The following is a 26,550-nucleotide window of genomic DNA, read 5'->3' as shown; positions in this document are numbered from 1 at the left end:
TCATAGGAATGCAAAACACAGGGCTGAGGATAAGAAGCTGTGAATAACAATTATTGCACATGTATACTACTGGGCAGGCCATGCTAGCACACGTTTCTGGAAGAAAACAAAGCCATTAACTGATAACATACTGTGACTGTTAGGGGCAGAATTTGGTATTTTCAAGCACAATAAACCTAAAGAACAAACGCACCCTAACACTGACATACTGGAATAAAACTGTTTCAATTACATTTGAGTTGAAAACTGTCCCAGAAACTGATCAAAAAGTGTTTGACGTAAAGGCGCCGACTGGGAATAGTTTTATTATGAAGAAATCACAACAGCATCGGTGTGTTTTCTGCCTACAAGCTCCCACAAGATTTTTTCGAGCGAAACTGTTTGAGGAAAGAGCCTCGCCACAAGTGCTTCCCACATTTTATGTTTATCTTTGCAAGTACAGAACAGAAGACATTTTTCATTTCTCCGGCACCAAATCCCGCAGGAGTGTTGCTGCTCCCTCGGATGATGATGATGCCTGGAACAAAGAGTTCACAAAGCTCATGCACAGACACACACACACACTCGCAGACCTGTAGGCATCAGAAGCTACAGCAATCTAATTACAGTGATGCTGTTTGGTGCAGATTTGTCCATACATGCTGACATCTATCATGCCGGCACCTGCGTATCTACATGTCTAAAATGCTTCATTCTAAAGATAAAAGGCTCCTAAGCAAAACAAAAAAGAAATTATTATTATTACAGAATTTTCTGTTGTTGTTTTTTTTGAACGCCTCAAAATGCAGAATGATTGTGAGTGACTGTTTTAAGCACGAGGAAAAAAACTCACCGGAAAGCTCCACAGAAGGCTGAGCACTGACATTAAATCAACAATGAACAGATACATACAGATGCAAAAGGGGGCTACGTTTATGAACAATAAGTTATGCAGCGGTTTTACAGAAGAAATTCATATATTTTTTCAAGTACCAGCCACAAAATTGCTGGTGAGTTTAATAACGTGCCTGTACTCACCTTTGTTTCTAAAGTGGACTGTCTGTTATCAGTGAAGGTTAGTGTCTGTCATTAGCTGTATCTCCTGGTACTTCCAAATAAATTGAAGATTAAAGGTAAGCAGATGAATGTAAAAACAGTCAAACTCTAAAACCCAAATGTCCATATTTTTTAGTGGATGGGGACTTTGCTGTGAGGTGCATCCAATTTGCAGAAAATAGAAATAAGACATTTTATTTTAACTGCTTATCTATTTTTGATGTTTATATCTGTGTTTCACACGGTCATTTTCCATTTTGGCGCCTTCAAAAATAAAAATGAAATTTAATCATCTGGGTTTTGGTTTTTCAGGCTGAAAGAAATGAATGGATGATATACGCACCTGTACTGTATTTTTACATAAAAATCCACTTGTCTTCCTCTTGCTAGAACATTATGATTGAAAACAGCCATTCAGCTGCCAATTACACAGATGCCACATTTGATTTGCCACTTACGCACACCAACACCTGCAGTGAAAAGAACTCAGCCTCTTTGTTTCCAGAGCTGGGACCTGTTTCATCCCGAGTGCAGCTGCTGCTGAATGAACAGCAGTCCTAATGAGACACTTTCATGTATATGACCCATGTTTTCCAGCAATCACACTGAAGCACCTCAGAGCCTGATCGAGTTTTGCAGTGTGTATTAACTTACAGATTATGTGTATTAAACTGAGCAGTAAAAACAAAAAAATGTTTAGATTGCTTTTTGATGTAATAAATACAAAATCAAGTCTATAAAAGTGGTTTATTTAATCTCAAATAAATGAAAAGAAGAAAGCGCTCAAAAACGTAATATCAGTCCTCAGTACACGCGCCTCTTAAAGTACATCTGCTCTCCTTCACGTTCAAGTAATAGAAAATATTATATAGTCTGCAGCGTGCTCGCAGCACTGCCTGAGACAAATAGCCACACATTACACATTAACAGAAGTACCATTCACTTGGGAATGCAAGCATCCAATATTTCCACGCTGTGCGGATACTTTTCAAAGATTTTTTTTTCCATCACACAATACAAATATCTGTTGATCTGCTGTAAGAAAATATGCTTCTGAAAAGAAAAAGAAGAAAAAAAAAACACGTCCGGTTACCCAGCTCATTCCACTGCTTTCCGAGATAATGCATGTATTTCAGCCTAGTTAATTGAGTCATCACACTGTGAACTCACCGTGGTCCTCACAATGACGACAGCTGCCGGGGTGCCAGACAGTACATCCAACATTAACACCTTGTACAGGAAGTACAACAACTGAAAATACATGAGGAACATTCATAATTAGAGCTTGTGATCAATGCAACAATGTCTGTGTTCAATGAAATGTGTTGGCATTTATGTAATCTGCAGTTGAGTAACTGGTACAGCTTGTATAATTGAGTGCTTTAACATAAGCCTCTCAGCTTCCTGTCTTGTATTTTCCTATAAAAACTGTAGTACTGCTGGTAATGAAAACCAACCGGCTGAACATTTTGCACTTCTTTGGAAAACATATTTCCAACCTTGTGCATATTTTGTGAGTCTGAGCTGAGGTTAAAGAGGACGTAGAATACAGAGGAGTTTGCTTTGGCCTCGCACTATTGGTACTCCAAGAAAAGCAGTATCAGTGCCTGGATAAAGTCCTGCATGCTTCGTCAGTACAGTTCCTTCACCTCAGTGTTACGTGCTGTACAGTATTCGCCAAAGTTGGAGAAGCAGAGGATAAGGGGACACTCTGCTAACATTTAAGGTGTTTCTTGCTGGTCATGTCGTTCCATATGCGGTGCATCTCCTCAGGGGAGATCTGGTGCACGGTAACCACCCGGCGGTAGCGACAAAGGCTGTAGGCCATCTTCCAGTGGTTGAAGCCGCTGTTTTGGAAGGGGTGGATGCCTAGCTTACGGAGGCACACACCAACATACACGTCCTCCAGGTGCAGCAGCCTGGTGTGTAAAGAGGTTTTGTATATGAGCTCGGCCACATCGGCCGAGAAGACGTAGCCAGTGCCAGAACAGAAGGGTGGGTACTTGCTCTCTGGGTACAGATCTCTAGGCATGTACCACTTGCTGCGCATGTCTCTGATTGGCCCACCATTGATGACGTAGCCAGTGAAGTACCTCCGCCTGGGCTTGGTGGTGGGCTTCAAGAGGTTGTAGATGAGGTTCTCCATGTTGACGAAGATGTCACTGTCTGTCTTGAGGACATACTGAGCCTTAGAACAAAATGTGGCCACCCAACGCATGCCCATCAGCGTCTTAAGCGTCAGGTTGTGGTAAGAGTCAATAAAATCCTCCACTACAATGTCATGAAAGATCTGACTCTCCTGCTCTACCATCTGGTTGAGGACACTGTCAGTGCTGCGTCCCAACAAAAACAGTGTGACCACACGCACGTCCGGAAACGTGCTCTCGTCGCCCCATGTCTCTCGGATGGCCTGGCGGGCGTCAAATTCTTTGTGAGTGGTACTGATCAGGATGACAAGAAAGGGGGGTTCTGCCTCGCACTTCTTGGCCTCGTTGATGAGGTAGCCGAAGTCATGTGGGTTGAGGGAACGTGTGCGAATGTTACTGAGGGTGGCGTTCTTGTTCAGCTTAGGTGTTTTGCGTATTGGGATAGTCACCTGGCCCCCGTAGGAAGTGGAGGGGCGGGACACACTCAGGTACCACAGAGCGCTGGCCCAGCAAACCACTGTCAGCAAGTACAAGCAGGAGACCTTAGAAGGCATCGCTGTTCACTTGGCTGTCTTTACCAGTGGCAGCGGTGTTGGAAACGTTGAGGCCACGCCTCCATGGGTTTTCTTAGATCTGGCGGTGCAGCTTGAGGCTGCCTCCGCAACACAGCTGACATTAATTTTCGATAATACCCCCTTCTACTGTCTAGTATTGGTGTTGAGACTGAAAAGGAGCAGTGCAGAGATTTCTTATATCCACGGCCTTACTGTGTCCCATCGCAGCTTGCAGGAATGCTTTCAGCCTTTTGTGACAGCATCTAAAAAAAAGATGAGAAAACAAAGAGTCAGTGGCAACATAAATAAAAACGACATCATGAAACCGCAGCTGTAAGATAAGCATGTTTTCTTTTTCATTTTCATGGTAGGCAACAGCAGCAAAGCGTGTGACATATTTAACATTTTCTTTATGTCCTCTGTTCATTACAGCCCATAACATCAGTCCACTTGCTGGGCAGGCGGTGCTGTGCCACAAACCCAGTTACCCTATCTTTCTATCACTGCCTGATAAGAGCCCTGCGGTCTGAAGAAAGTGAATATCCCAGGAAACTCTGGGATTGCATTGATAGCGCCTGCTTTGCCTCAGCTCCAACCACTTTCTGTTTGCAAACGCTGTTTATCTCTCCCTTATCCCCGCTGGACCAGACACAGACTGGCAAATCAGAGTCACTCTACTAGTTGAGAGGAGGAGGGGTGGAGGAAGAGGAGAGGGAGGGGTGAGACAGAGAGGGAGAAGGATCAAGGCAGAGAAGGTGAAAGTGAGACGTTCTCATGGGAAAAGATTAATATCCACTTCCTCTCATTCTCCTGGTCTCACTCCCCATTTAGCCCTTCCTTCCCCATCCTTTCCATACCTCAATGTCAAACTGAACTTGGCATGTGGATTTTACATATTTTACTATGTAATGAGCTGCTCCTTCGTTAGCTGGATAGGCACTGCTGTGGAACTTTAAGAATCGTAGCTCTAATTGGACACACTGACGGACCATCAGGGGATGAATTTAAGCTCTAAATATGGAAAAAATGTGCATTTATAATAGTCAAATGCGCCGTGTTTCCCCTGTTTAAACTTTGTATTCAAACGCATTGACGGGTAACCAATTCACAGGATGTTTGGTGTCCCAAAGCTGAAGTAAATCTAATCCTTCCTTACAGACTTTTATTTGCTACAGACATAATCTTCTTTGATGTAGCAGCTCTGCTCTTATTCCAGGGAAATGCATTTTTTATCATGCATAACTGATGATGAACAAAAAAAAAGTGGAATAGATCCTATTAGAGATACTGAAATGTGCAAAGATGCTGCTTGTGCTCTGTTTTCAAGATGGAAGGGCGGAGATAAAACCAGTTCTTCCTTTATCAGGCTCCAGATTTTGTCTCAATGGTTCTTTTCATCAGGACTTTTCCGTTACTCCTCACCCCCCACCTCACCCACTGCCTTATTTCTACTATCTCTTCCCCTCCTGTTCACTCCCCTCCGTTTCTTTCTGAAGCAGAGTCATCAATCTCATGGTCCAGTAGAATCCATCTAATCATGACTGCTATTCCACACCTCCTCCCTCTCAATCACTCTCTCCTTCTCTACACCAGTGGGTGCTTGATCCATCTTTATATGTCTCACTACCTCCCTCGCCTTCTCTCATTGTCTCACTCTCTATCCTTCTAGTTTTTTTTTATTGTTTTTGTCTGTGCGACTCCTCATTTCAAGTTCCCCACACTGCCTTTCTCTTTCTTCATATCATCCTGAGCTACCTTTACTTTTCTCTGTCATTTCTTTTTCTGATGGGGTGTAGGATTTCTCTCCTCACAGCTCGCCTCCAACTTATTGACAGCTTCTATCACTTTCAGTCTCCCTTAAGCCACTCAATCTCCTGCACTTCTCCTCCCTCTCCCTCTCTGACAAAACCACTAAATCATCATATTCATCCCCTATCCTTGACCTCAATCGCTCCTCGTTCTCCTCTTCCTGTTTGCAGATCGGCTTGTTTTCACCTCTGTTGGTTCCTGAGGAGGGTCTATTGGTTTCATAATCCTCCAAAAAAGACTGAACGCTCATTTTGCTAGAGCCCAGAATAACAGAAATCCTCAATTGGCAATGCACCTCACGAAATCCGGAGACCTGACTTCTCCTCAGAGCAAATTGAAAGATGGCTGTATCGTTTCATGCTGTCGTGTCACTTTGAATTACATTAGTACGCAGCAGAAGTCCTCTCCTGAATATGTTAGACTTCCAGAAGAATATCAAGGCATGGGATCAGAGCTTTAAATTGTGCTGTTGCAGCTCTGCAGTGTTAATGTGTGGTTAGCAGGAATTAATTAAGCATGGCCAACGCAGACCACACAGAGTAGTGATGAACAGCTGGGTTAGACACTCAAGAACCCGTTTGTTGCCAGACGCAGGCCGTGCAATGACAGTCGATACTGGACACTTGTTCATGTATGTAGTAAAACAGCATATAAAGATGAGGTAATGCTAAACTTTAATGCTTGATATCATGCATTTAGTTATATTCACTGCTGTCACCAAGAGCTCACAAAGAAATGCACTGAAAACCAAGAAGAAAAAGGATTGAAAAGAGACATCTTTAACTGTGTTGTTGCTACATTTCACTCCCTTTGCAATGAAGAAATATGAGAAATATGGGGAACAGAACATGCCTCTCACACCGTGTAGGCTGTCTCATGCATTCATTTATTTGTGGCAGCCTGCCACATATTAATTATTTATTTTTTAGCTGTGTGCTACCCTCTCATTCCCAGGGCTGAAGGGTAAAGCAGAAAGGTGACTGGATTAAAGCAGCTTATGAGTTAACATTGAGGTGGATAATTAAGCAGAATTTTCAAAGTGAAATACATACAACAACTGCTGTTAATGTCGCTTCAAGGTTGTTTCTGAGATCACATGTGAGTACGTATACACTATTGTTCAATCCTGTGGCTGGTAATAAAAGAAATATGCAACACACCTCACTGGTCATGTGTCTAACGTTAACTCCGCATTTTCTCCACTGTTGTTAAGTCAGGAAGATGCCAGGTTTCAATATCAATTCATGAGGTAAAAGTCACATCTGGGGAACATCTGTCAAGCTTTATCTTGCGCTGACTGACAAAGCTGGCGGTAGACTCGTGGAAGCTTATTGAACCCCGCTGAACGTCTGAGTATCTAATTTAACACTGTCTGCACCTCTGTGTTTTTAGCCCACTTGGTGACATTTTGGCATATCTGCACCACAGGGAGGCACATTGTTTTGGCTCCTAGCAGCTCCTGTTCTCACAGCATAGAACAACAACCAACTGGACTACTCTTTTAGATTAAAAGAAAACATCAGAATCTGGTGACTCATTTGTTTGTTTGCATCCCCAGTGGCTCCTACATGTAATGTATTACAATCACGTCTAAGAATAGGACTCAGTTCAGTCAATGAAAGAGCGCCAAAATGCCACACTGCAGTAAAAACAGGTATTAAGGTGTGAAAAGCAAGGGGAAAAACATGAAAGTATTATAATTACAGTTATTATTAACACCCATTCAGAGGGGGTCACTTGGTCTTAATGCTGGTACACCAGCGTTAAGTGCTGAAGAATTTTTCAATATCACTCCACCCGGGAAACCAATTAAGCAACTTCATACAGCGCTGGTCGCTGCTCCATTATGCCTCACACTGATCCAAGGCATTACAATCACCTTTGTGTGGAGGAGGAGTCATCTCTTAAAATACTTCTGCAAAGTGCATGCAAACATTTATCCGCTGAGAGTCAGTGGAGATTTTTCAATCACTCTACACTTCGGTATTGTGCTGAGAAGACCAACTGACTGAAAATCAATATACAACAATTTTGATAATTTGTTCAATTCCAAGCCAAAATGCTCAGTGATCACTGGTTTCAGCTTTAGTAAATATGAACAATTGCTGCTTTTCGCTGCTTTGTAGTACTTTAAAGTGAATATCTTTGGGTTTGGGACTGTTCATCAGAGAAATAAAGCAGTCTGAACACATCACCTTGGACTTTCTGAGGTTTAATTTACAAAGTGAGTGTGCTTTTGTACTTTGATCAATATGGAGAATATGAAGCAGACATGCAGTATAAAAGAAGGAAAGGTCAAAAATGATGCCATTGATGCCTGCTGTTTGGCACATTGAAAGAATTAGTGCTGCATCCAGATATTCAACTACAAAAATTATTTTTCAATCACCTAAGAAAGAACACGTTTGGGCTACTTAGATTTAGAGCTGATAGAAGCTGCCTCCTTCAAACACTGTTGGTTTGAATGCAGAACCGTTAAAAAGTGTAACATATCAGTATTTATTAGAATTTAACTGGAAGATTCTTTTCTCTTGGTCTTGCTAAGCCACAAATAACAGAGGGATTAACGTTTGTTTGCAACGGCTCATATAATCTGCCACTCATGTTTGTCTCTTCAACAAACAGAGGCTGCAAAAGGGTTGGTTAGCATCGGTGAAAAATCAGAAGCCTGTTAACATTACAGGACTGATTTCTACATTCTTCTTTGGTTTTAATTCAAGTAAGGAGAAATTTCAACTTCATGAGGCAGAATATTTTGTCAACTGGGAACCAGATATGACGACTTCTGGTCTGTAGCACATCGAGCTTCAAAATTGTTAGATCCTACCATTCCCACAATGCAACTTCCACCAGCCTCCATGCTCACCTGGCATGGAGGCTCACATCTCCATCTCCAGGATTTACAACTATACAAACATTATTATTAACTCCAGCAGAGGTATTGTCTAATCTGTTTACAAAAATTACTTGTGCTTACATTATCATACATTAAAGAAATCAATTACAAATTTTACTATGATACAGTATCTCCGCGTGGCAGTCACAAGAGCTCTGAATAGACGTGAATCATCTGCTCTGTTTTCTTTGTAATCGTGTGACCTCTACAAGCGGGAGCAAAATGCTGCAAGGCTACAGAGATGTGGGAGTTTCAGTCTCGTTTAGTGTTGCACCACATAATTGATTGCAGTCATTAGTGCAGCGTAGAGTGACCTTGCTCAGGGGAGGAGGAGGAGGTGGGGATGACTGTGCGCATGTGAATCACTAAGGGGGGGGCTTCACAGATGTGTTTCTGCGAGGTGGTTTAATACAATGTAATGTCCTCCGTCTTCGTTACATCAGAGGTACACGCCTGTGAGATGAGCCTGGACGGCAGACACACCTGTAGGTAAATAAATCATATTCTGGGACGTCTTTCTCGCTGCCTGCTTCAATATTGCAGATGTTTAATGATTGGCAGAGGAAAGCGGGAAGGCAGCTTGCATCACTTGCAGTTTTCATGATTGCTGATTTAAGCAAAGCTGTCACAACATTTTCTGTTGATTTTTTTTTTTTTATATTGCAGCATTAGGATGTGGTAATAGTATCTGAAAGTGAGACATGACCTGTAAATATCATTTAATAACAACAACAAAGAGAACGGAAAAAAATTATACTGCTGGTTGTATCTGAAGGAGGAAAAACTCAGGACCAAATTATATTCATCCACACTTGCCACTTTGACTCCAGGGTATACAGCATTGTCTTAGGCTGCCTGCATATGCTTTATGATTACTGAACAAACAACAGTTTCCCTGGAGAGACAGACTCACTCTTTGCCCTCAACCGCTGTAACAAAATAGACTCCAAGGCCAATGAAAGCTGGAGGCACGAGGACATGAATATGCTGCTGTGCTTGAGCTGAATATTTTATGCTCGGGATTTCAACGACATTTCAGCATTTGAACAGATTTTTTCTTTGTGGACTCAAAGTGAGACTGAGTGAGAAATTTGAACAGTATCAAACTGCTTGGCTTGCAGATGCTGACTTGTGCCGTGCAAAGCCCACAACTTAACACCTTATCTCAAGCTCCCGCTGCTGAATGTGTGATAAGCTCAACAGGAGGTTTATAATTGTCCTCCACAAAAAAAAAAGCTGTCTTCTGTTCAACGTTTGATCCTCTTTTCCTCCAGTCTTCCGCCAAGTATAAAAGCCTTTATGCCGGCTTCTAAACATTCAAAAGAGGAATTAATGCGCAAGGAATTTAACAGGAATGGCCAAATTGGTTCGTATCCCACCTAATATGAGAGAGGCACAATTAAAATGTCAGGGCTGGAAGGCTCTTAGTGTGGCTCTAGATTTGCTTTTGTTTCCCAGATAATAAAGGACTCGATGATTGTTGTGGAGCAGCACAGCCAGCCGTATAGTCAGTATTACAGGCCACAGACTGGACACTTTGGGCTTAGTGCAAAGCCTCTGAATGCAAAGCAGCTTAGGAGTGACAGAGGAAATGGAATATCAATAGCGGCCAACAGATTTGGCTGCTGTACAGAAGCCTGATGCTCCATCCCCACTTCAGTGCTGACTTGAGCCCAAACTGTGCTGGGGCATATCAGTCTGCGGCCAAGAAAAGAAAACTCTCAGCGTTTGTTTTTAACTCGCTCAGAGAACAAACGCTTTCCTCAAAGGACATCGGAATGATTGCTGAAAGTTAAAACTTGCTTAAAGTCAGTTTGGTTTCCTGAACTTCAGAACTTATCCAGCATCATTTGTAGTGAGCTGTTGACTCCCACCCATCTGGTGCATCACGCAGGTCAACACAAGCTGAGAGTTACGTGCAAAGGCTCCTGAGCAGGCGCATGAGTAAGCAGGAAAAAGACATGATGTTTGGTGCTTTTCATAATTACACAGTCAGTGCTCTCTCCAGAAATATGAGTAACCAGATGAGTGCAGGTGCATTCAGAGTCAAGGACCTTAATGAGAAACAGCACTGGGTGTTGTTGAGGGGATTCGAAGAGCTGGCTCCTCCACACGCCGGCCTGACCTGTGCCCTGAATTCTAAGCTCCCTCAAAAATTGGAAATGACAACTTGATTCTTGCAGGTAATACATTTCACTGTGCGACCGGGTGACATTGCCGTTATACAATATTCAAGCTCGCTGCTGCATCGGGGTAAGTGAGGACGATGCACCCAGCACCTAAAATTGAACATTATGTGAGAACAGCTGTTGAGAACAAATGCATGACAACTGGAAAACGTTTCAGGATTAAGGTGCAGCTAAAGGGGAAGTAAACGTAAAAAAAGATACGGGAGAATAAGGTGAGCAAGTCAAAGTTTTACACTATTGATGAAATGTATCAGCTGTAGACTGGAGAGTTCAGCTGCCCGGGGCAAGGCAGCGTTCGCCTTTTTAAACTTTTACATTATCCAAGTCGCAGTTTTGCTGAGCACACACTCTCAGCACTTCAGCCGCAGCCTGCCTCACATTCGAACTCTCATGGCTGAGAGCTGCTCGGATGCTCAGTACAAGCACCGTTTTTCCACTAAGCATCTGCAGTGATTCAGTCACAAGTGCCCTGCTCAAGAGAACAAAAACAACAGTGGAAAAGTTAGATCATGAGGTGTTTTGTTGCACATTGTTCTGTTGCACAAGTGCTGCTAGTGCGATAAAGGTGTGTCACTTCTTAGCTCATCTACCTGCTGCATAGATTCCCTCCCAGGCAGCTTCTTCCACAACAGTACGGCTCAAATATAAATAGTAAATGCAGCCTTACAATCACGCATTTTCCCCTTCATAGGAAAATCACTAAGAAAATTGTCAACCAAAATCTTAATGCATTTAAACTATTTTGACAGATTTTTCCCGCCTCACTGTGCCAAAACAGCTATTGTCAAGGTCCTGCATACCACCGAACACTGTCTCCTGCACAGTCTCTATTCTGGAATTATTAGACTGAGCTACTGTTTCTGACACTGAGGACCAAAACCTTCAGGATTATTTTTATTTCACTACTTGCTTCCGCCCGACCGGGTCAAACGCCATCTAAATTTTAAACCTGTTTACCCTCTGGTATGGGGTGGCTTCACCGATATTATCTGAATGTTTCTTGTTCTTATCTTGTCCTGCTTGCTTAATCCAGTTTGAAAACCACTTTTTAGGAAACCTAAAAAACATGCTATCTGTACCATTAAACCAGTCTGGCAGATCAGCAGTGTTATAAATCCTACAAAACTCATCACAAGGGTCTAGCAATCAAATATAATAATAATAGTCCATTTGTTTTGTCCATTTAAGCAGACCCAAGACCCCAAGAGTATATGTGGGCGTTTTAAGTGTCAGCACAACTGCCAAGGCCTCAAACAGACATCGTCTGATAAAACCAAGCAAAAAATGTTTTCAGAGATAAGCAAGAGATATAAAAATAAAAAAATTTAGAAACGTGCTTCCCTCTCGGGGCTGCCGTTCACAGAAAGCCATTTTCCACGTTAAAACACTAGACTTCATCAAGACAAATAAACTGCAACAACATAAAAAAAGTATTAACAGGATAACGAAGCTGAATAAGGAGTTAAATTGGTAGTCGGGTTCATACAACTGAGGCGGGAGAACCCAAAGATCTGTTGAGTCTTGCTGAACAAAGAGCTCACTCAATACTGTTCAGTATAAATTTCACTTCTAGGACTCAAGTCTTGCTTTCTGTACCCGACGGCAGGATATAAACGCTTTATCTCAATCCACCTTCACGATTTAAGGTGATAAGTTCATTGTCAATCTCAAAATCTTTCCTTGTAAAAATTTCATGTTCAGTCAGATGTAAATCAAGCGTGTCAACATTTAAGTCGTAACAGATGCAGAGGAACCTTTGTGTGAGACTGAAAAACAAACTGAGAGGGCAATCGATACAGCAGCAGCCTGCAGCAGCAGGGTAGACACGTCATGTAGCGACAGCCTCTCGAACCCTTCTCTTCACTCGACTGTTTTCATTCGAGTACTTCCCCACCCCCTCTTCCCGCCTTCCTTACGCTCTCTCCCTTTCACTCGAACGCTGACCTTAAGCCTGTGAAAGTGTCTACAAGCATCTTCAGCACTAAAAGCAGCGGCAGCAGTCTCTGATGAGCTTGTAAAGTCTATGCTATTGATCCAGCTTTGGAGGGTCTCTCGGGGTAGTTCTTGTAATTTTATTTTCCTCTTGCGGCATCTATCACTGAAGCGATAAATCAGACTTCCAGATTATTCAGAGTATAATATCCTGAAGACAAGGACTTCAATCAAAAGCACCAGTGCACAGTCAAAATAAAAAAAAGGTAATAAGTGAGTGACAGTGAGTAACAGACCAATAGATAAACAGGCAGCTCAAAATGAAATATTCAAATCACCACTAACATTATCATTCTGAGCGTTCACCTCTTTCCCATCATGCTCCTCTGTCCAAAAGGCAGCAGCTTTGATGGGGACAAAAATGCCCCAGTCTACCAGACACTTATGGATGTGAATTGCATGCGTATTACATTATTTACATGAAGTGTTTCTCTCTCCAAAAATGAGGCAACCACCGATTGAAAAAAGTGGCACTTCAGCTCAGAGATAGGACAAATTTGAGATAAGTGAAGTTCCATTCTCCACACAAATGGGTAATTTCAGCACTTAGTTTGTAAAATTAGATCACTTTTAAGTGCACCATTCTCTCTACTTTGAGGATAACGAATGATGATTTGGGGCATTATTTCCCAAAAAATAAGCTGGTACTGCAGTGCTCTGGAGACACACATTGCTGTTGAGTTTTTAAGTGCGCTGAAGTAAACAAAACTGTATAAAGGCGGCAGCAGAAGTTTCACGCAAATTCATCTCAAAATCTTGACACATAAAAGAGAGTAGATGAGAAAATAGGCTCACAAGGCCACCTTGTGGAAAGTAACTAAGCACATTTACATTTCAGTTACAGTACTAAAATACAAGGCACTTGTACTTTACTAGGACATTTCAATTTTATGCCACCTTATGCTCCAAGTGTTGCACGTTTGACTCCCTTGCATTTATTTGACAGCTTTAGTTACTCTGCAGATTTAGTTTAATAATACAAAGAATAATCAACAAACAAATTATGACGCAATATGAAGGATTGGGATAAAACTTTACTGATCCCTCAGGGGAAATTCACAAGCCGCCCAGCAGATAAACTATATAAAGTAGTTCAACCAGCTTTACCAGCTTCAACATTAAAGTGATGAACACATTAATGTATCAGCAATAATAGTCCAGTGATATAATGTAGTTCTACATTATTCTGAAATGTCTCCATTGTGAGTGCTTTTACTTATTGTAATTCCAATTATATGTTGATGCTAATGCTGTTTACTGAAATAAAAATTTGAAAAGCATATTTTTTTTTTACTTGTAACAGAGCATTTCTGCACAGTGGCCTTCCTGCTTTTAGTACAGCAGCCTTGCTACTAGCCTTACCGCTGGATTTCCTGGAAAAGACGACTGTGCTTTCAGAACAACAAGCTCTCATTGCTAAAGAAAGCATTTCTTATTGCCTTTAAACATCATCGAGAGACTCTCATAAATACAAAATTCACAACACAGACACACACCTCCAGTAAAGCGTATCTGGGTGTAGCGAAACACTATATGTTCACATACATGCAGCACAAACCTCCCAGGACCCTATGTGATGAAAGATCGCGGTGTGGCAACATTAAAAAGCCATATGGGGAGGGACTGTTGCACTCCAGGCATCAATTAGTACCAACACACATCTGCACACAGACACACACAAATACAACACAATTTTCAGAGGACAACCTCCCAAGTCGGACTCTAATACAGTATATGGCAGCTAATCAACTCATGGAAACATGCATTTACACACACACACACACACATTATTCGCATTAACTAATTTATCTCGAAAAACACCTGGAGGGAGCTGATGGAGACGAAGGACCAGTACTAGTTCAAACATATGTGCAGTGTTGCTGCCCAGTGGTGGCACTCCTCCCCTGTGCTTCACCCTGCTGCAGAGCTCCAGCCTCTATCGGGGGCGAGGAGTTATCAGGAACACCATCTCAGTGCTGGCAGACAGGCAGAGCGTGGAACAGGCTGAACACATCCCATTATATTGCAGGGTGAAGACAACTGCACCTGACTAGATAACACAGGCGACGCTGGGGGGAGAACGCACATGACGCAGAGGCAGAGACGGAGTAGGCGGTCACACTCACAGGCTTGTTATCTTACATGTACACATGCACATGTCCTCCACTTTCTCTTCAGGAAAAAGAAAAGTCTTCATTTTTTCAGGCCCACATGCACACACACACACACACACACACACACTAAAACCCATACACCTGCTTGGTGTCTTCGCTCTGAGCTCCTGTTAGTTGCTCTGTTGAACCTGAGAGCTGAACGGATGCCAGATGAAGGGTCCTGTGGTAATTACCTTGTCTCCTAGCCTTTCTCCCAATACACAGACACACACACAGACACACACACACACACACTTGCACAGACTTCCACACACACATTCCTGCCACTGCTGATGGCAGCACAGGATGAGGACATGCAGCTTCAGCACTCCTTCCGGTAAATAACACTCCTCCTACTAAGGGGCACTGAAAACACACACACACACATAAACACACAGTGTATAGAATATAGTCTCTCCAGACCAAGCACTGTATTCTTTAATGTGTCCAGGTGTAACTATTCTAAGTAATATTATTATTTGTATATGAGGAGATTCACTTACAGGAATGTGTTTAGTGCATAAAATAGGCTCAAGTGGCCTGCAGTGTCAATCAAAACTGAAACTAAACAAAACATGCATGTACCCATATAGAACAACAGCCATCTTAAGAGTCTAAATGTGAAAATGCTGATGTGTTTACTGTCTTTGTTAACAGCTGCAGTGGCTCAAATACAGGGTTGAGATTTGATGACATTTTAACAAATCTGAATCCCTTATGGTTGAGTATTGTACATTTAAGCAACTAAAGTTACAGACCTAATCCGCCTCTGTTGTCCGATGAGGGAGAAATTGCGCACACACAAAAAGGAAGCTGTTGCTGTAGATGACTTACTGTCACAGCTGATTTTCAGCAACCTTGTTAATTCAGATGAGCCTAAAATATTTATGTTATATTCATGAAACTTTAACTCAGATTGCACTGAAACTGACATGACACACAATTCACAAGCTACGACACTTAGGTGATTAACTGATGAGTCTATCAGCAGAAAATTAATCATCAGGTAGCTCTTTTCATAATCAGTGCAGTGTAATTTTGAGAAAGATGCCAGCATTCTTTGGTTGCAGCTTCTCTAATATGAAGATTCTCTTGTTTGTTGTGATATGTGGTAATAAACTGAATATCTGGGTTTTGGGCAGTTGGTCAGACAAAACAAGCTATGGCAAGACGTCACTTTGGGTTCTTCTCACTACTTTTAGACATTTTGAAGACTTCACGATTCACTTATTTATGGAGAAAAAATATTCATCTAACTCAGTGAAGAAAATAATCATTTGTATTTATTAGTAGTAGTTTTATTAGTTAGTAGTTGGTATCAGTTGCAGTACGAGTCCAATCACTGTTCAGAAACTGGCTTGAAAAGAGCACATTGACCAGAGAACAGACAAATGTTTCATTTGAAAGTGACAATCAGCACCAATATCTTCTACGTTCTTCGCTCTTGAAATCTGAGGAGATTTAAGGTTTGCTATATATTCAAGGTTTGACAAAATCGCATTGGAGTCATTCAGTGCTCTTGAAGGAGTGTTGTTCAGTGAGAGTGTGTTAATCTAAATGTCCCTCCCTTGATATAAATATTAATGTCAATGCTCCTCTTCACACAAACACACACAGAGGAACACACGCATAGACTTCACTATCCTGCAGAAATCACAGCAGGCACTTTCAGATGCTCTGATGTGTATGTGTGTGTATGTGCATGTGTATGTGTGTGTGTGTGTGTGTGTGTGTGTATGGCATGATAACCCGCGGTCTGGCTGCCCACAGCTGCCTCTGGGCTCTCAGAGGTGAACCTGCCATCTCCAGCCAGCATGAGGTCCGGGTCAGAGGCCATGCTGCTCAGTACGCCCTCAGTAAATAAATGATTCCACCTGTCAGACCCGCTAAGCTTTAGCTTCACAGAGGTGAGACGCAGCAGGAAGCATGTCTTTGAGTCCATTTTTCTGTTTATGGGCCTTATATGCCTGTGTGAGTGTGTGTGTTTGTAAGAGAGACAAGAAAGTTTGGATACCTTTAGCGGACTTCGACCTACAAACTGACAGAAATACACACTCCAGTTTTCATTGTTCTGTCAGGCTGTCAGATGCACTTTGGCTTAAGAGACACATACATAGCCTATCGGCATACACACGCTCACAAACAGAGCATATTGCAATTCACTGAACTTTTCACCTTAGGCATACACATTTATGTGGCTGGAGGAATATTCAAAGAAATGGTATTAACCTTAAACTGTGCTTTTGTTTGTGTCGGAGCAGCCCCGAGGAAACACTGAGATCAGAGGGATTATGCATGTATGTAATGTGTGTGTGTGTGTGTGTGTGTGTCTAAGTGTGTGGGGTGTGGTTAGAAAAGGGAGGAAGAGATAGAGCGTGGGCGATAAACGGGATAGGTATGCATGTTTCTTTACATGTTTTCACAGGATGTAAGGTAGGCTGCCACAATGCATCTTGTGACATTGTTACCATGGTGACAGCATCACGAATGTGCAGTTCAAATCATATGTGTCTCTTTACAGAACTGACCCCCCCCCCCCCAACACACACGCACACACACAAATTTAATGATATGCATCTCCCCCAGCGGCAGGAAAATGAATATGTAAAGTCGTTTGTGCAGAACTGGACGAGGTTAACTGGAGTGGATACTGGCTGACTGTACCTCCAGCTGACTGTCTGGATATCACATTAATGAGAGCTTTTCAAACATTTTCACCTCCAGGCTGGGCTTTGACAGAGGTATCACTGTTAGATCGAGGAAGGGAAAGAAAAAAACATGGAGAAAGAGAGGGAGGAGAGTGAAGAGGCAAGAGAGATGAAGGAAGGATTCAGGACAGACTGACCCTAAACCTCCTAAGTATAATTTTTACTGACTATAATCTATCTGCAGTGGGTTTAATGGTGTTGTTGATCAATAGCAGTGACTCAACGATTATCTTGCCAAGTGCTGAGGTTTCAAGTTTCAAACCTTGTAAATAAAACACCCATTAGATGACTTAACACTCCTCTTAAGTGTTCCTCTAATTAGGATTAAGGAGACATGCAGTGAAGAGGTTTAAAGTGAGGTTTTAGAGAAGTGAATCTAGTCGGCGAGGAGGCTGAATCTTAAATTAAAAAGAACAGAAGACGCTCAGATTTATATAAAAATGAACTGGAGAGCATGTCATATTAGAACCTGATATGACTGGGACCCGATGACTGTTGATCAATAAAGTATCTATCTATCTATCTATCTATCCATCCATCATCCATCTGTCTGTCTGTAATCAAATCGACAACACAACGCTCCAGTCGCACAGGCAGACCTTCTGCTGCGCTGGTAAAGATGGAAAAACATCGCTGGACAAACTATGCGTCATTAAAATGAGACCGGGCATCATCTTCAAATTAATTGGGATATTCAGAATTTTTTGTTTTCACATAATCTATAAAATGTCTCCATTGTGAAAACAAAGTTATTGACGTGCACAAAAAGTTTTCTGCTCGGCCTGTGGTGAGGCTGATTATTAAATTGTGCTCTACTTAGCTGAGGAATGTAGCATGAACAGTCTATGAGACAACCTGAGGTGTTTATTATAGTCCTGAAAACACGTTTCGCACGACCCTCTCCAGAGCAAAAAGATAAAACAACAGTAATATTCACACAGTCCAGAAATATGTGTGTGTCTGCACACTGGAGTGTGTCAGTGGTGACAGGAAGTGATCCAGTAGTGGACTCACTGCTTATGACGGCTGTCAGATGGGAGATCCATCTCTGTGATTAGCTGCTGGAAGGGCTTACTTTCCTATGGGACGGATCGATCTGAGCTGGAGGCTGAGATGATGCCCCCCACCATCAAATATGACTGTGTGTGCGTGTGTGTATGTGTGTCGGGACAGGGCTGCAATGCACAGTTTGTTCTGTTCTTCTCTTCCTAAATTTCTCCTCCAATACATCAACAGACAAACAAAGGAAGAGGCAGTGATGCAGAGGCAGAAAAATATAGTCGAAAGCACAGACTGCACTTAATTTGATATAATTATGATGTCTTAAAATCACAGCACATTTAACAACTAATTAACAAAAACATCTTTCACTGACAGAACCTTCAGTGAATACAAAATGTAGAAAATGCTGCACAAGCCTTCAGGTTCTTCTCTCTTTTCATTTTTTGCCACACTTTTTTTTCCTCCCTGAAACCTCTCTCTCATCTCCCAGCCTGTCCTTGACCAGCTACAAAATGGCCTCCATCAAAGCAGGATCATTCAGCTCCTTGTAGAAGTCCTTTGGGTTTAAACTTGGTCATAAAAAAGCAAGCTACTTCTCACAGACTGTCTCTCTTTTTGTTGGATATTCAGCACAGTTTATGTCTAATCATTTGTGATCAATAGGGGAGACTGGCCTGCGCCGTTAAAAAGTTAACTTTTACTGATTTACCCGCATTGCATTTCTCAGTTTCTACATCTGCGGTGACTCATTTCTCACACTGGCTGAGAAACACTAAAACCTCTTTCAGCTGGAGATTGGCCCTGCAGCGGCGGCCATCTTGACCCAGACTCCAGTCAACAAGGAGTCAGACTTTAAGAATCACGAATCAAAGAGCCTCTAGCTGCAGTACTGAGATACCGCAGAGATTCTGAGCACTTTTACGACTGGATTTTGATTGTATCATCAGTGAAGTGATTCACATTCCTGCTGCAGGTTTTACTCTAATATGCTACGCTATGAACCTGCAAAGCCAATGAAGAAGAGTGTTTCAAAAAGACCAATTTCAGCTCTGTGCAGCCAGATGTTTTAGTTGGTAGCGCAGAACAAAACTAAAAAAAAGCAATGAGAAACACTGCGACTCAGCGTTTTGTGGGTGGGACTGAACAGTCTAACAAAGAAGGAGTCCATGATGGTTTCTTTGAGCTCTCTTTCAAACCATTCTGCTACCCAGCATCCCCACCTCCTGCCTCTGTGTCACTGCTGGGTCAGTGTACTTTCCTCTGTGGCACCTTCATCTTCTAAACCAAGTGAAGATGAGGAAGGGAGGAGTCACACTGTGCACAGAGAGAGAGAGAGGACAAAGGCTGTCCTCACTGCATTGATGACCACACATCCATTTGAATGAAGCGTCTCTTGCAATTTTTTCTTTACGTTTTTCTTTTCTGCATGTCACAGTAAGTGCTTTTAGTGAAACAGTTGCCCTGACAACAAACTCTGCACCCGCTTTACACTGTGAATAAGACTGGTGCAGAGTGTACTTGTAGAGAAAGAAAGCTCACTTAACTTTGAACTGAATGTGTTGTCTCCCTTTTCACTCATTCTTATGCTTCATGATTCAGGAGGCAGGGCGGGACCGTGTGCAGTGACACGAATGGCTGCCATTCCCTCCTTCTATTACTAACTGTCCATATACTCAAAACGTAAACACAGTCGCTCACTGACCACCCTCTCTTGCTGCAAAAGCATTTTTCTGTCTCTGTTGTTGAAAGGAGGATGTCTGAGAGCTGTCAGGATCGAAACGTCTCGGCTGCATGTTGGCACCAAGGCGGTGTGAATAACGAACGTGCTAAGTTTGGCCTAAATGAGGCACCTTGATGGATTTGCCTGCTCGGTTTTGGAAGGAATAAATAGTTGAAAAAAGCAGGCATGAGACACAAATAACATAAATGAGGTTGAAAAGCCTCTGCTTTGTCCCCAGCACTATGCTAGGAAATGCACTGGACACGTCCCAAAAACAGTTCTTGTGAATCAATAAAGTAAAAAGCACCGACATGAAATCAACAAGTAAAAAGGTGGACTCTCAATGACCACATAATGAAAACAGGTCGATTTTCCTTTCTTTTAGGTTTGACTGATAATAAAGGACTGTGGTGCTTTTCTCACAGCAGAATGTGTGTGGGTTACGAGGTTACTTCTCCTGTTCACAGAGGGCATACCACAGAGATTATGCAGATTGCAGTCTACATATATCACACAAATGAAATCATCTGTTGCGGTCATGAAATGTGAAAGATCTAATGATCTTCTACTTCATAATTGTGTCTTTTAATTTTCTGAGCACCCCACACCCACCATAAACACAACAGTGACTAACACTTCACACTGTGGGACTTCATTTGTTACCATTCAATAACCAGACCTGCATCGTAGCTTTCATTAAAGCTCTAATTAAAACACCCGTAGTCAACGTTAAGAGTTTACAGATCATATTTCTGATCGGTTTAATTAGGCTAATCGTTATTTGCTACAGTGCTCATTGTAATTTCATTTCATTAAGTGCAGAATTGATCGATGAACTCGTGGTGCGAATCGTGAATGTTCTATATTGAAGCTTGAAGGATTCTTGATCAAAAGGTGAGAAGAATGTGACATCCATTTTATTTCATTTCTAACTGACAGCTACAGTGGGAGTGAAAATGAAATTACATCATTGGACAGATAGATGAAGGTATAAGCTAAGAGGGCTTTGGGAAGTGCACTGATTTTCATTCTTGTTGATAGCTGGATGAGTAAATTGAAACCACTCTACTAACCTTACCCTAATTATGAATTTCATTTCATTTATTTACATTTCAGCTTGAGTATGAATTTAAAGAAATATATCATGTTTGTTTGTAATATTTAAGCTTGAAGACATTTGCTTGCTGATTTACAGTCACATTACAGTTCAGACTGCTGTGACTGAGTCAGATACTGCTGATTGAAAAAGGTGTAGACAAGCTTCCTGCTATTTAGTCTACACACAAATACTTTCAATATGCCAATGACACTACTTTGTATGCCTTCAGATGTAATCCAGGTCTTCCAAAGATTACATTGTCTGCTTTTGGCTTTCTTTGTTTTGTCCCTACTCGTTTCCATGCTCTCAAAAGGCATCTACTCATTACAGTATAAAATTAGGACTACTCAAAAATTTGATTAGATAACAAATTCATGAAGGTCAAACAAAGACAAAAGATAAAAAAATATCTCCAGTCCTGGAGATACTGGAGATATTCTGCACGCCCTTAAACCACTGGACACTGTTTACCACTGTGCCGTTCAAATTAATTTCTCAAGACAGCTATGGCAGTCACTGCTGTGAGTTATTTGAAAAAGGTCGGTGGTCATCATGGATGTCCTTAAAAGCATGAGAATACCTGTGTTTTCCTTTAAGGGCCATGCTCTGGAAGTTGCTGAAATATTTAACTTCATCAAAGGGGTTCAAATTTACTCAGTTAGCTTTAAAATAACCTCAACACTGGAATGAAGTGCAACACAAAGACACTCACTGATCTAAAGAGCTTCGTAGGTAAAACAAATCAGCCTGCATCTTTTGTGTCATGATCAACTGTGCTGTCATACAATTTTATATAACTGCTTGGTTGGAAGATAAAGTCCACAAGAGATGTTTTTATTTTGAAGACAGTATGAGGCAGAAGTCAAATATACCTTTTGAATAAACTGTCCAACTACAGGGCGAACATTCAAGCTTTCATTTTCTGAAAACTTGCAGACGAATATCACTTTCTGGTGTGAGTGAGCCTCAACCCCTGATATTTTAATCATATCTGTATTTGTTTCAATTAGTCAGTTCAATTATCAATCAGTTTGATAATTATATATATTATACATATTATGTGCATATATTTAAATGTCAGGGCTCTTGATCTCAATGAGACTTCCTGAAGGAATATATTCTAACTAACTGGTGTATGTAGTTGTGCCTGATGTCAGCTCTTGTGTTACACGAGAATCCTGGGAATCTTCAGTGATCTGATTCATGCAGATCATTGTTCTCATTCCAACAGAACAAAAGTAAGAAATGAAGAACAAAAACTGCTGATCTTATCGACAGGAATACTTTTGTCATGTACAGAACGTCAGAGTGTAAATTATGACTGAAATCTCTACCAGTAATCTCTACCTTTATCGAGTCGCTCTCGTGATTCATGAGAGCGGCTGTGCTGGAGGAGGCGGCGGACTGTACAAGCATGTATGTGTTGACTGTCAGCTTTTACAGCTGGGAGTTAAGGACCTGCTGTCTGTTTAACGTTCACGCTGCTGCAGTGACCCCCTTGTTGTTTTAGTGCCTGCGAAGACTTTATGGGCCGTACATCAGCTGTATCAGGTGATGCATCTGAGAGAGCTACGAGAAGTTATCCATCATGCCGCTGTCGGGTGGAAAGGTTATGCTTTCAATTACATAACACGCTACAACTGAGAGGAGGAAGAAGACAGAGAGAGGAAGACACGAGCTGTTACAACCAGACACTGCTGTTTTGTTAATTATTCAGAAACTTTTAGAGAATCATGTCATCCCCGTGTACTACAGCTGAAAGTGCAGAGCGAACTCACAGAGCTCATTCTTAGAAATCTGATGACGGCGAGTGAGCAACAGCAGCAGACACTCAATATCTCCCAGCACATGTAATCCAATAACTTCTTGTATGGACAGGATCAGCACTCACAAGGGAGGTAGCTGCTGTGATTGCTTAGCCACACACACACACACACACACACACACACACACACACACACACACACACACTCTTATGTATCCATGGATGACGAGAAAGTCAGGGTTGGGATTTCTTTGAATTCAAAATAACAATAAAAACACTTAATGTAATTAAAAACAGATGAGGTGACTTATTGCTTTGATTGTTGTTTTAAACAAGCTATTAGACATAAGCTATTTATTCCTGTTGCTAAGGCCTCCTGTGCGTTTCCAAAATTTATGTTCAGCTCAAGCTTGACTCTTGTTCAAAACATTGTTTTCATGTGTTCATATCTGGCTTATGAAATTAATAGCAAACCAATGGTTTAAATACTCATCTTTCAGGCTAATCATAAAACAATTGATTGGATTTACTTTAATTACATTATGGACAGTCACAGTACAGTCAGTAAAGGCACCTTTTCATTTAAATTTCCCCTCTTGCCATTGATTAAACCCCTAGAAACTAAAATCTGTTTGTCAAAATCCCTACATGACTTCAAATGGTTTAGGTGCAACTCTTTCCTTTATTTAGTTCACAAAGATCTAAATATTTGGTCTTTTAAATCAGTGGCATTTTTCTGGAAAAACTGCTACAACAAAGCAGAGTTTCTTTCTCATATTTGTCAGATCCTCACTAAAACATGAAGGGTCATCACTTCATGTGTACATTATCTGGATACGGGTCATCAAATGTACCCCTGGCTTTTTAATTAAAGCCTGTTAGCACAAACCTGCTGACAATGTGTGATTTAAAAACACTTCTCATGACATTATGTTTTATCTCTGACCCTTGTCATCAATAATTGCCTCTTGTAGGTAACACAATATAGACAGTGTTTATATTAGCAAGTGTTGAAAGAAAGACTAACTGCACAAAATAAACATAAAGACAACCAACCAAGGGCCACAAATTATCCATGAATGTGAAGCATTGACTTTAATGAGGTTTCCTTTATGGGTCATTTCCCTGTTATTTTTCAATAAGCTCTGGACAACGGATCGATAGCGGTGGCCTCGTGTAATTCTTCAACAAAGAAAGCAGACATTTTCACTTAAAAATGAAGAGCGGCTGAGGCTCGTCTGCCATGTCAGATGGTGCACGCAGTCACGACTGGATGAGACTTAGGGTGCGATTAACACTACTGAAATCCAACACCAGTTGTCTGTTCTGTTGTCTTGCTTTCTCTTGTTCGCCTCCTTGGCTTCCAGATTTAAGATAAGATGAAACTTTAACGATCCCCATGTGAAAATCAGGTCAATGGAGCCACAAAGACACAGAGGAAGTAATAGATAACACAAGCATTAAACATTGTTACCTGCTGATGAATCACACTAGAGGAAATGCAGAACAGTACGACTTCTTATGTAATTCTTATGTAAAATAAGCAGAAACATAAGCTTCTTTGCTGACCGAAACGCTAAAATTAAACAGCTCTACAAATTTTATTCCATAAAACGTTTTAGGTCTGTGCTTGTTGGATGTATTTATGAGTTGACATAGTGTTAATGTCCCGAGCAGGATGTTCTGCTGACTGCTTTATTTTACATTAAAGTGTCAACACCAGGCGCTGGACTGCAGACCCTCGGGTTTGAGAAGAAGTGAAAATATAACTCTGTTTGGCTGCTGTCTTCGATATACAATATTTGGAAGAATAAAAGGATAAAACACAAGATAAAGACACGGATCATAACATGACACAGGTTAGTCTACTAACAACTGAACTATAATGTGTATTTGCATGCACACAAACTGGATGTTACTTCTATATGCAGCCGTCTTTGTCTAAGTTATTTGCTTGAGGTGAAGTTTATTTTCCATCTTGTCATCAGACACTCTATAATAAATCAGCGATAATAATCTGATGAGTTATCTTTTGTCCTGCAGCAGTGTTCAGCCAAATTTCAGGTCAAACTGGGTGCTGTGTGTTTGTCAAAGGCAGGACTTTAACAGTGTTTGCTTTGCTAAGAACTTCAGCATGAAAGATTTTGAAGAGTTTTTAAATGTTTGGCCTTCAGTGTTTAACATCGTGGTGACACTGTGAAACCTTTAAATGGAGCTCTACAATGTTTCTGACCTGTGAAATGTGAGTTATGCTTATTCCCACATACTGTACTCAGGCAGAGGCCCGAGCACAAACAGGTTGACTGAACTCGTTCAGCTTTCAGAATTTACCAAACCCTGTGGAAACTGAACTGAAGGCTGCCCGGAGCTTCTTTTAAAACATCTGTCTTTATCAAGCTTCTCAGGGGAGGAAATCAATTCTAACACGCCATTAAACTCTGACTCACACAAATGTTTTTCTTCTTATGGGAAACCAAACTTTCTTATGAAATGACTCCCTGAGTCTTCACATGCTACCTGTAAAAGCTATGCATTAATTTTTGCACTATACATTCCCTTTAATAACTTAGCTTATTTACCTATATCAATATTTATATACATAAAACATGAAAAGCTTTTTCCAGTATTTTAAATCGTAAATTGCATGATAATCTCTACATCTCCTTACAGATCGTCAGTGTAAGAAGCTTTGTGAATTTCTCTCAGTTGCTGTACTCCGAGGCCGGAGTGATTTCAGTTCTGGTTTAACTTTCGGCTCGGTTCTCGTGATGGATTCCACATTGCTTAATAAATAAAGGCCCCCCAAGTGCTGTTTCTTTTCAGGTCTCCCTATACAGTTCACTTAAACTTTAACAAATTGAAGCAGATGTACTGTCCACATCGGTGCATTTACTCCTTAACTGTGACAACAACAATGATGAAGAAAGTAGCAGGCAAAACAGTCCTTCTGTTACTCCCTCTTTGGTTCAGGTGTCAAAGAAAGAAAGCGTGAGTACAAACAGCATATTTATATATAATGTATGAATAAATCTAGAGTGGGTCCTGGGTGTTCGTAGAAGTTATCGATGTGTGTTGAATTGTACATGTACACCTCATCACCTGCCTACAGTCGATAACCAGCACAGTGTGTGCAGACATGGATATGTGCTTTACTGTTCACCTTATCACAAACTCCAGGTGGACGGGTCTGCTTTGTGGCCTCTTCTTATTGTCACTATCATCAATCTGGATGTCATTTATGACTAGAAGTCCAGAGATATGGAGTGATTCAGTCATTCATTCACTGATTCATTCATACTACTTCCAAACCCACATTTTTTCCTCTTATTGGAATAATCTCATCACTTTTCCATTGCTGATGCCGCTTTTAACGGAGGAGCTGCACACGTATTGTTAGTCTGACATTTACAAGTATTTCTTTGTTTTAGTCTGAATGAATTAGCTACAAAGTATATTAACCAGCCTGTCATCAGAAAAATCA

General features: G+C 41.3%; 1 protein-coding gene across 9 annotated transcripts in view; it reads right to left on the bottom strand.

The window, feature by feature from the left end:
- Positions 1-26,550, bottom strand: part of LOC124055568 (beta-1,3-galactosyltransferase 1-like) — a 104,053-nt gene that overhangs the window by 14,800 nt on the left and 62,703 nt on the right. For 7 of the 9 annotated variants that reach the window (XM_046382477.1, XM_046382479.1, XM_046382473.1 and 4 more), the window contains one exon: positions 2,206-3,999. In XM_046382477.1, coding sequence (XP_046238433.1) covers positions 2,750-3,736 — 987 coding nt within the window. In that variant the 5' untranslated portion in view covers positions 3,737-3,999 and the 3' untranslated portion in view covers positions 2,206-2,749. The remainder of the gene's footprint in view (positions 1-2,205; positions 4,000-26,550) is intronic. The other 2 variants (XR_006842716.1, XM_046382474.1) reach the window with 2 other exon arrangements.

This window comes from Scatophagus argus, chromosome 24 (genome assembly GCF_020382885.2).
Source record: "Scatophagus argus isolate fScaArg1 chromosome 24, fScaArg1.pri, whole genome shotgun sequence".
NCBI classification, from domain to species: domain Eukaryota; kingdom Metazoa; phylum Chordata; class Actinopteri; family Scatophagidae; genus Scatophagus; species Scatophagus argus.
Note: the sequence above shows the minus strand (reverse complement) of the source record. Positions and strands in the feature narration are given on the sequence as shown.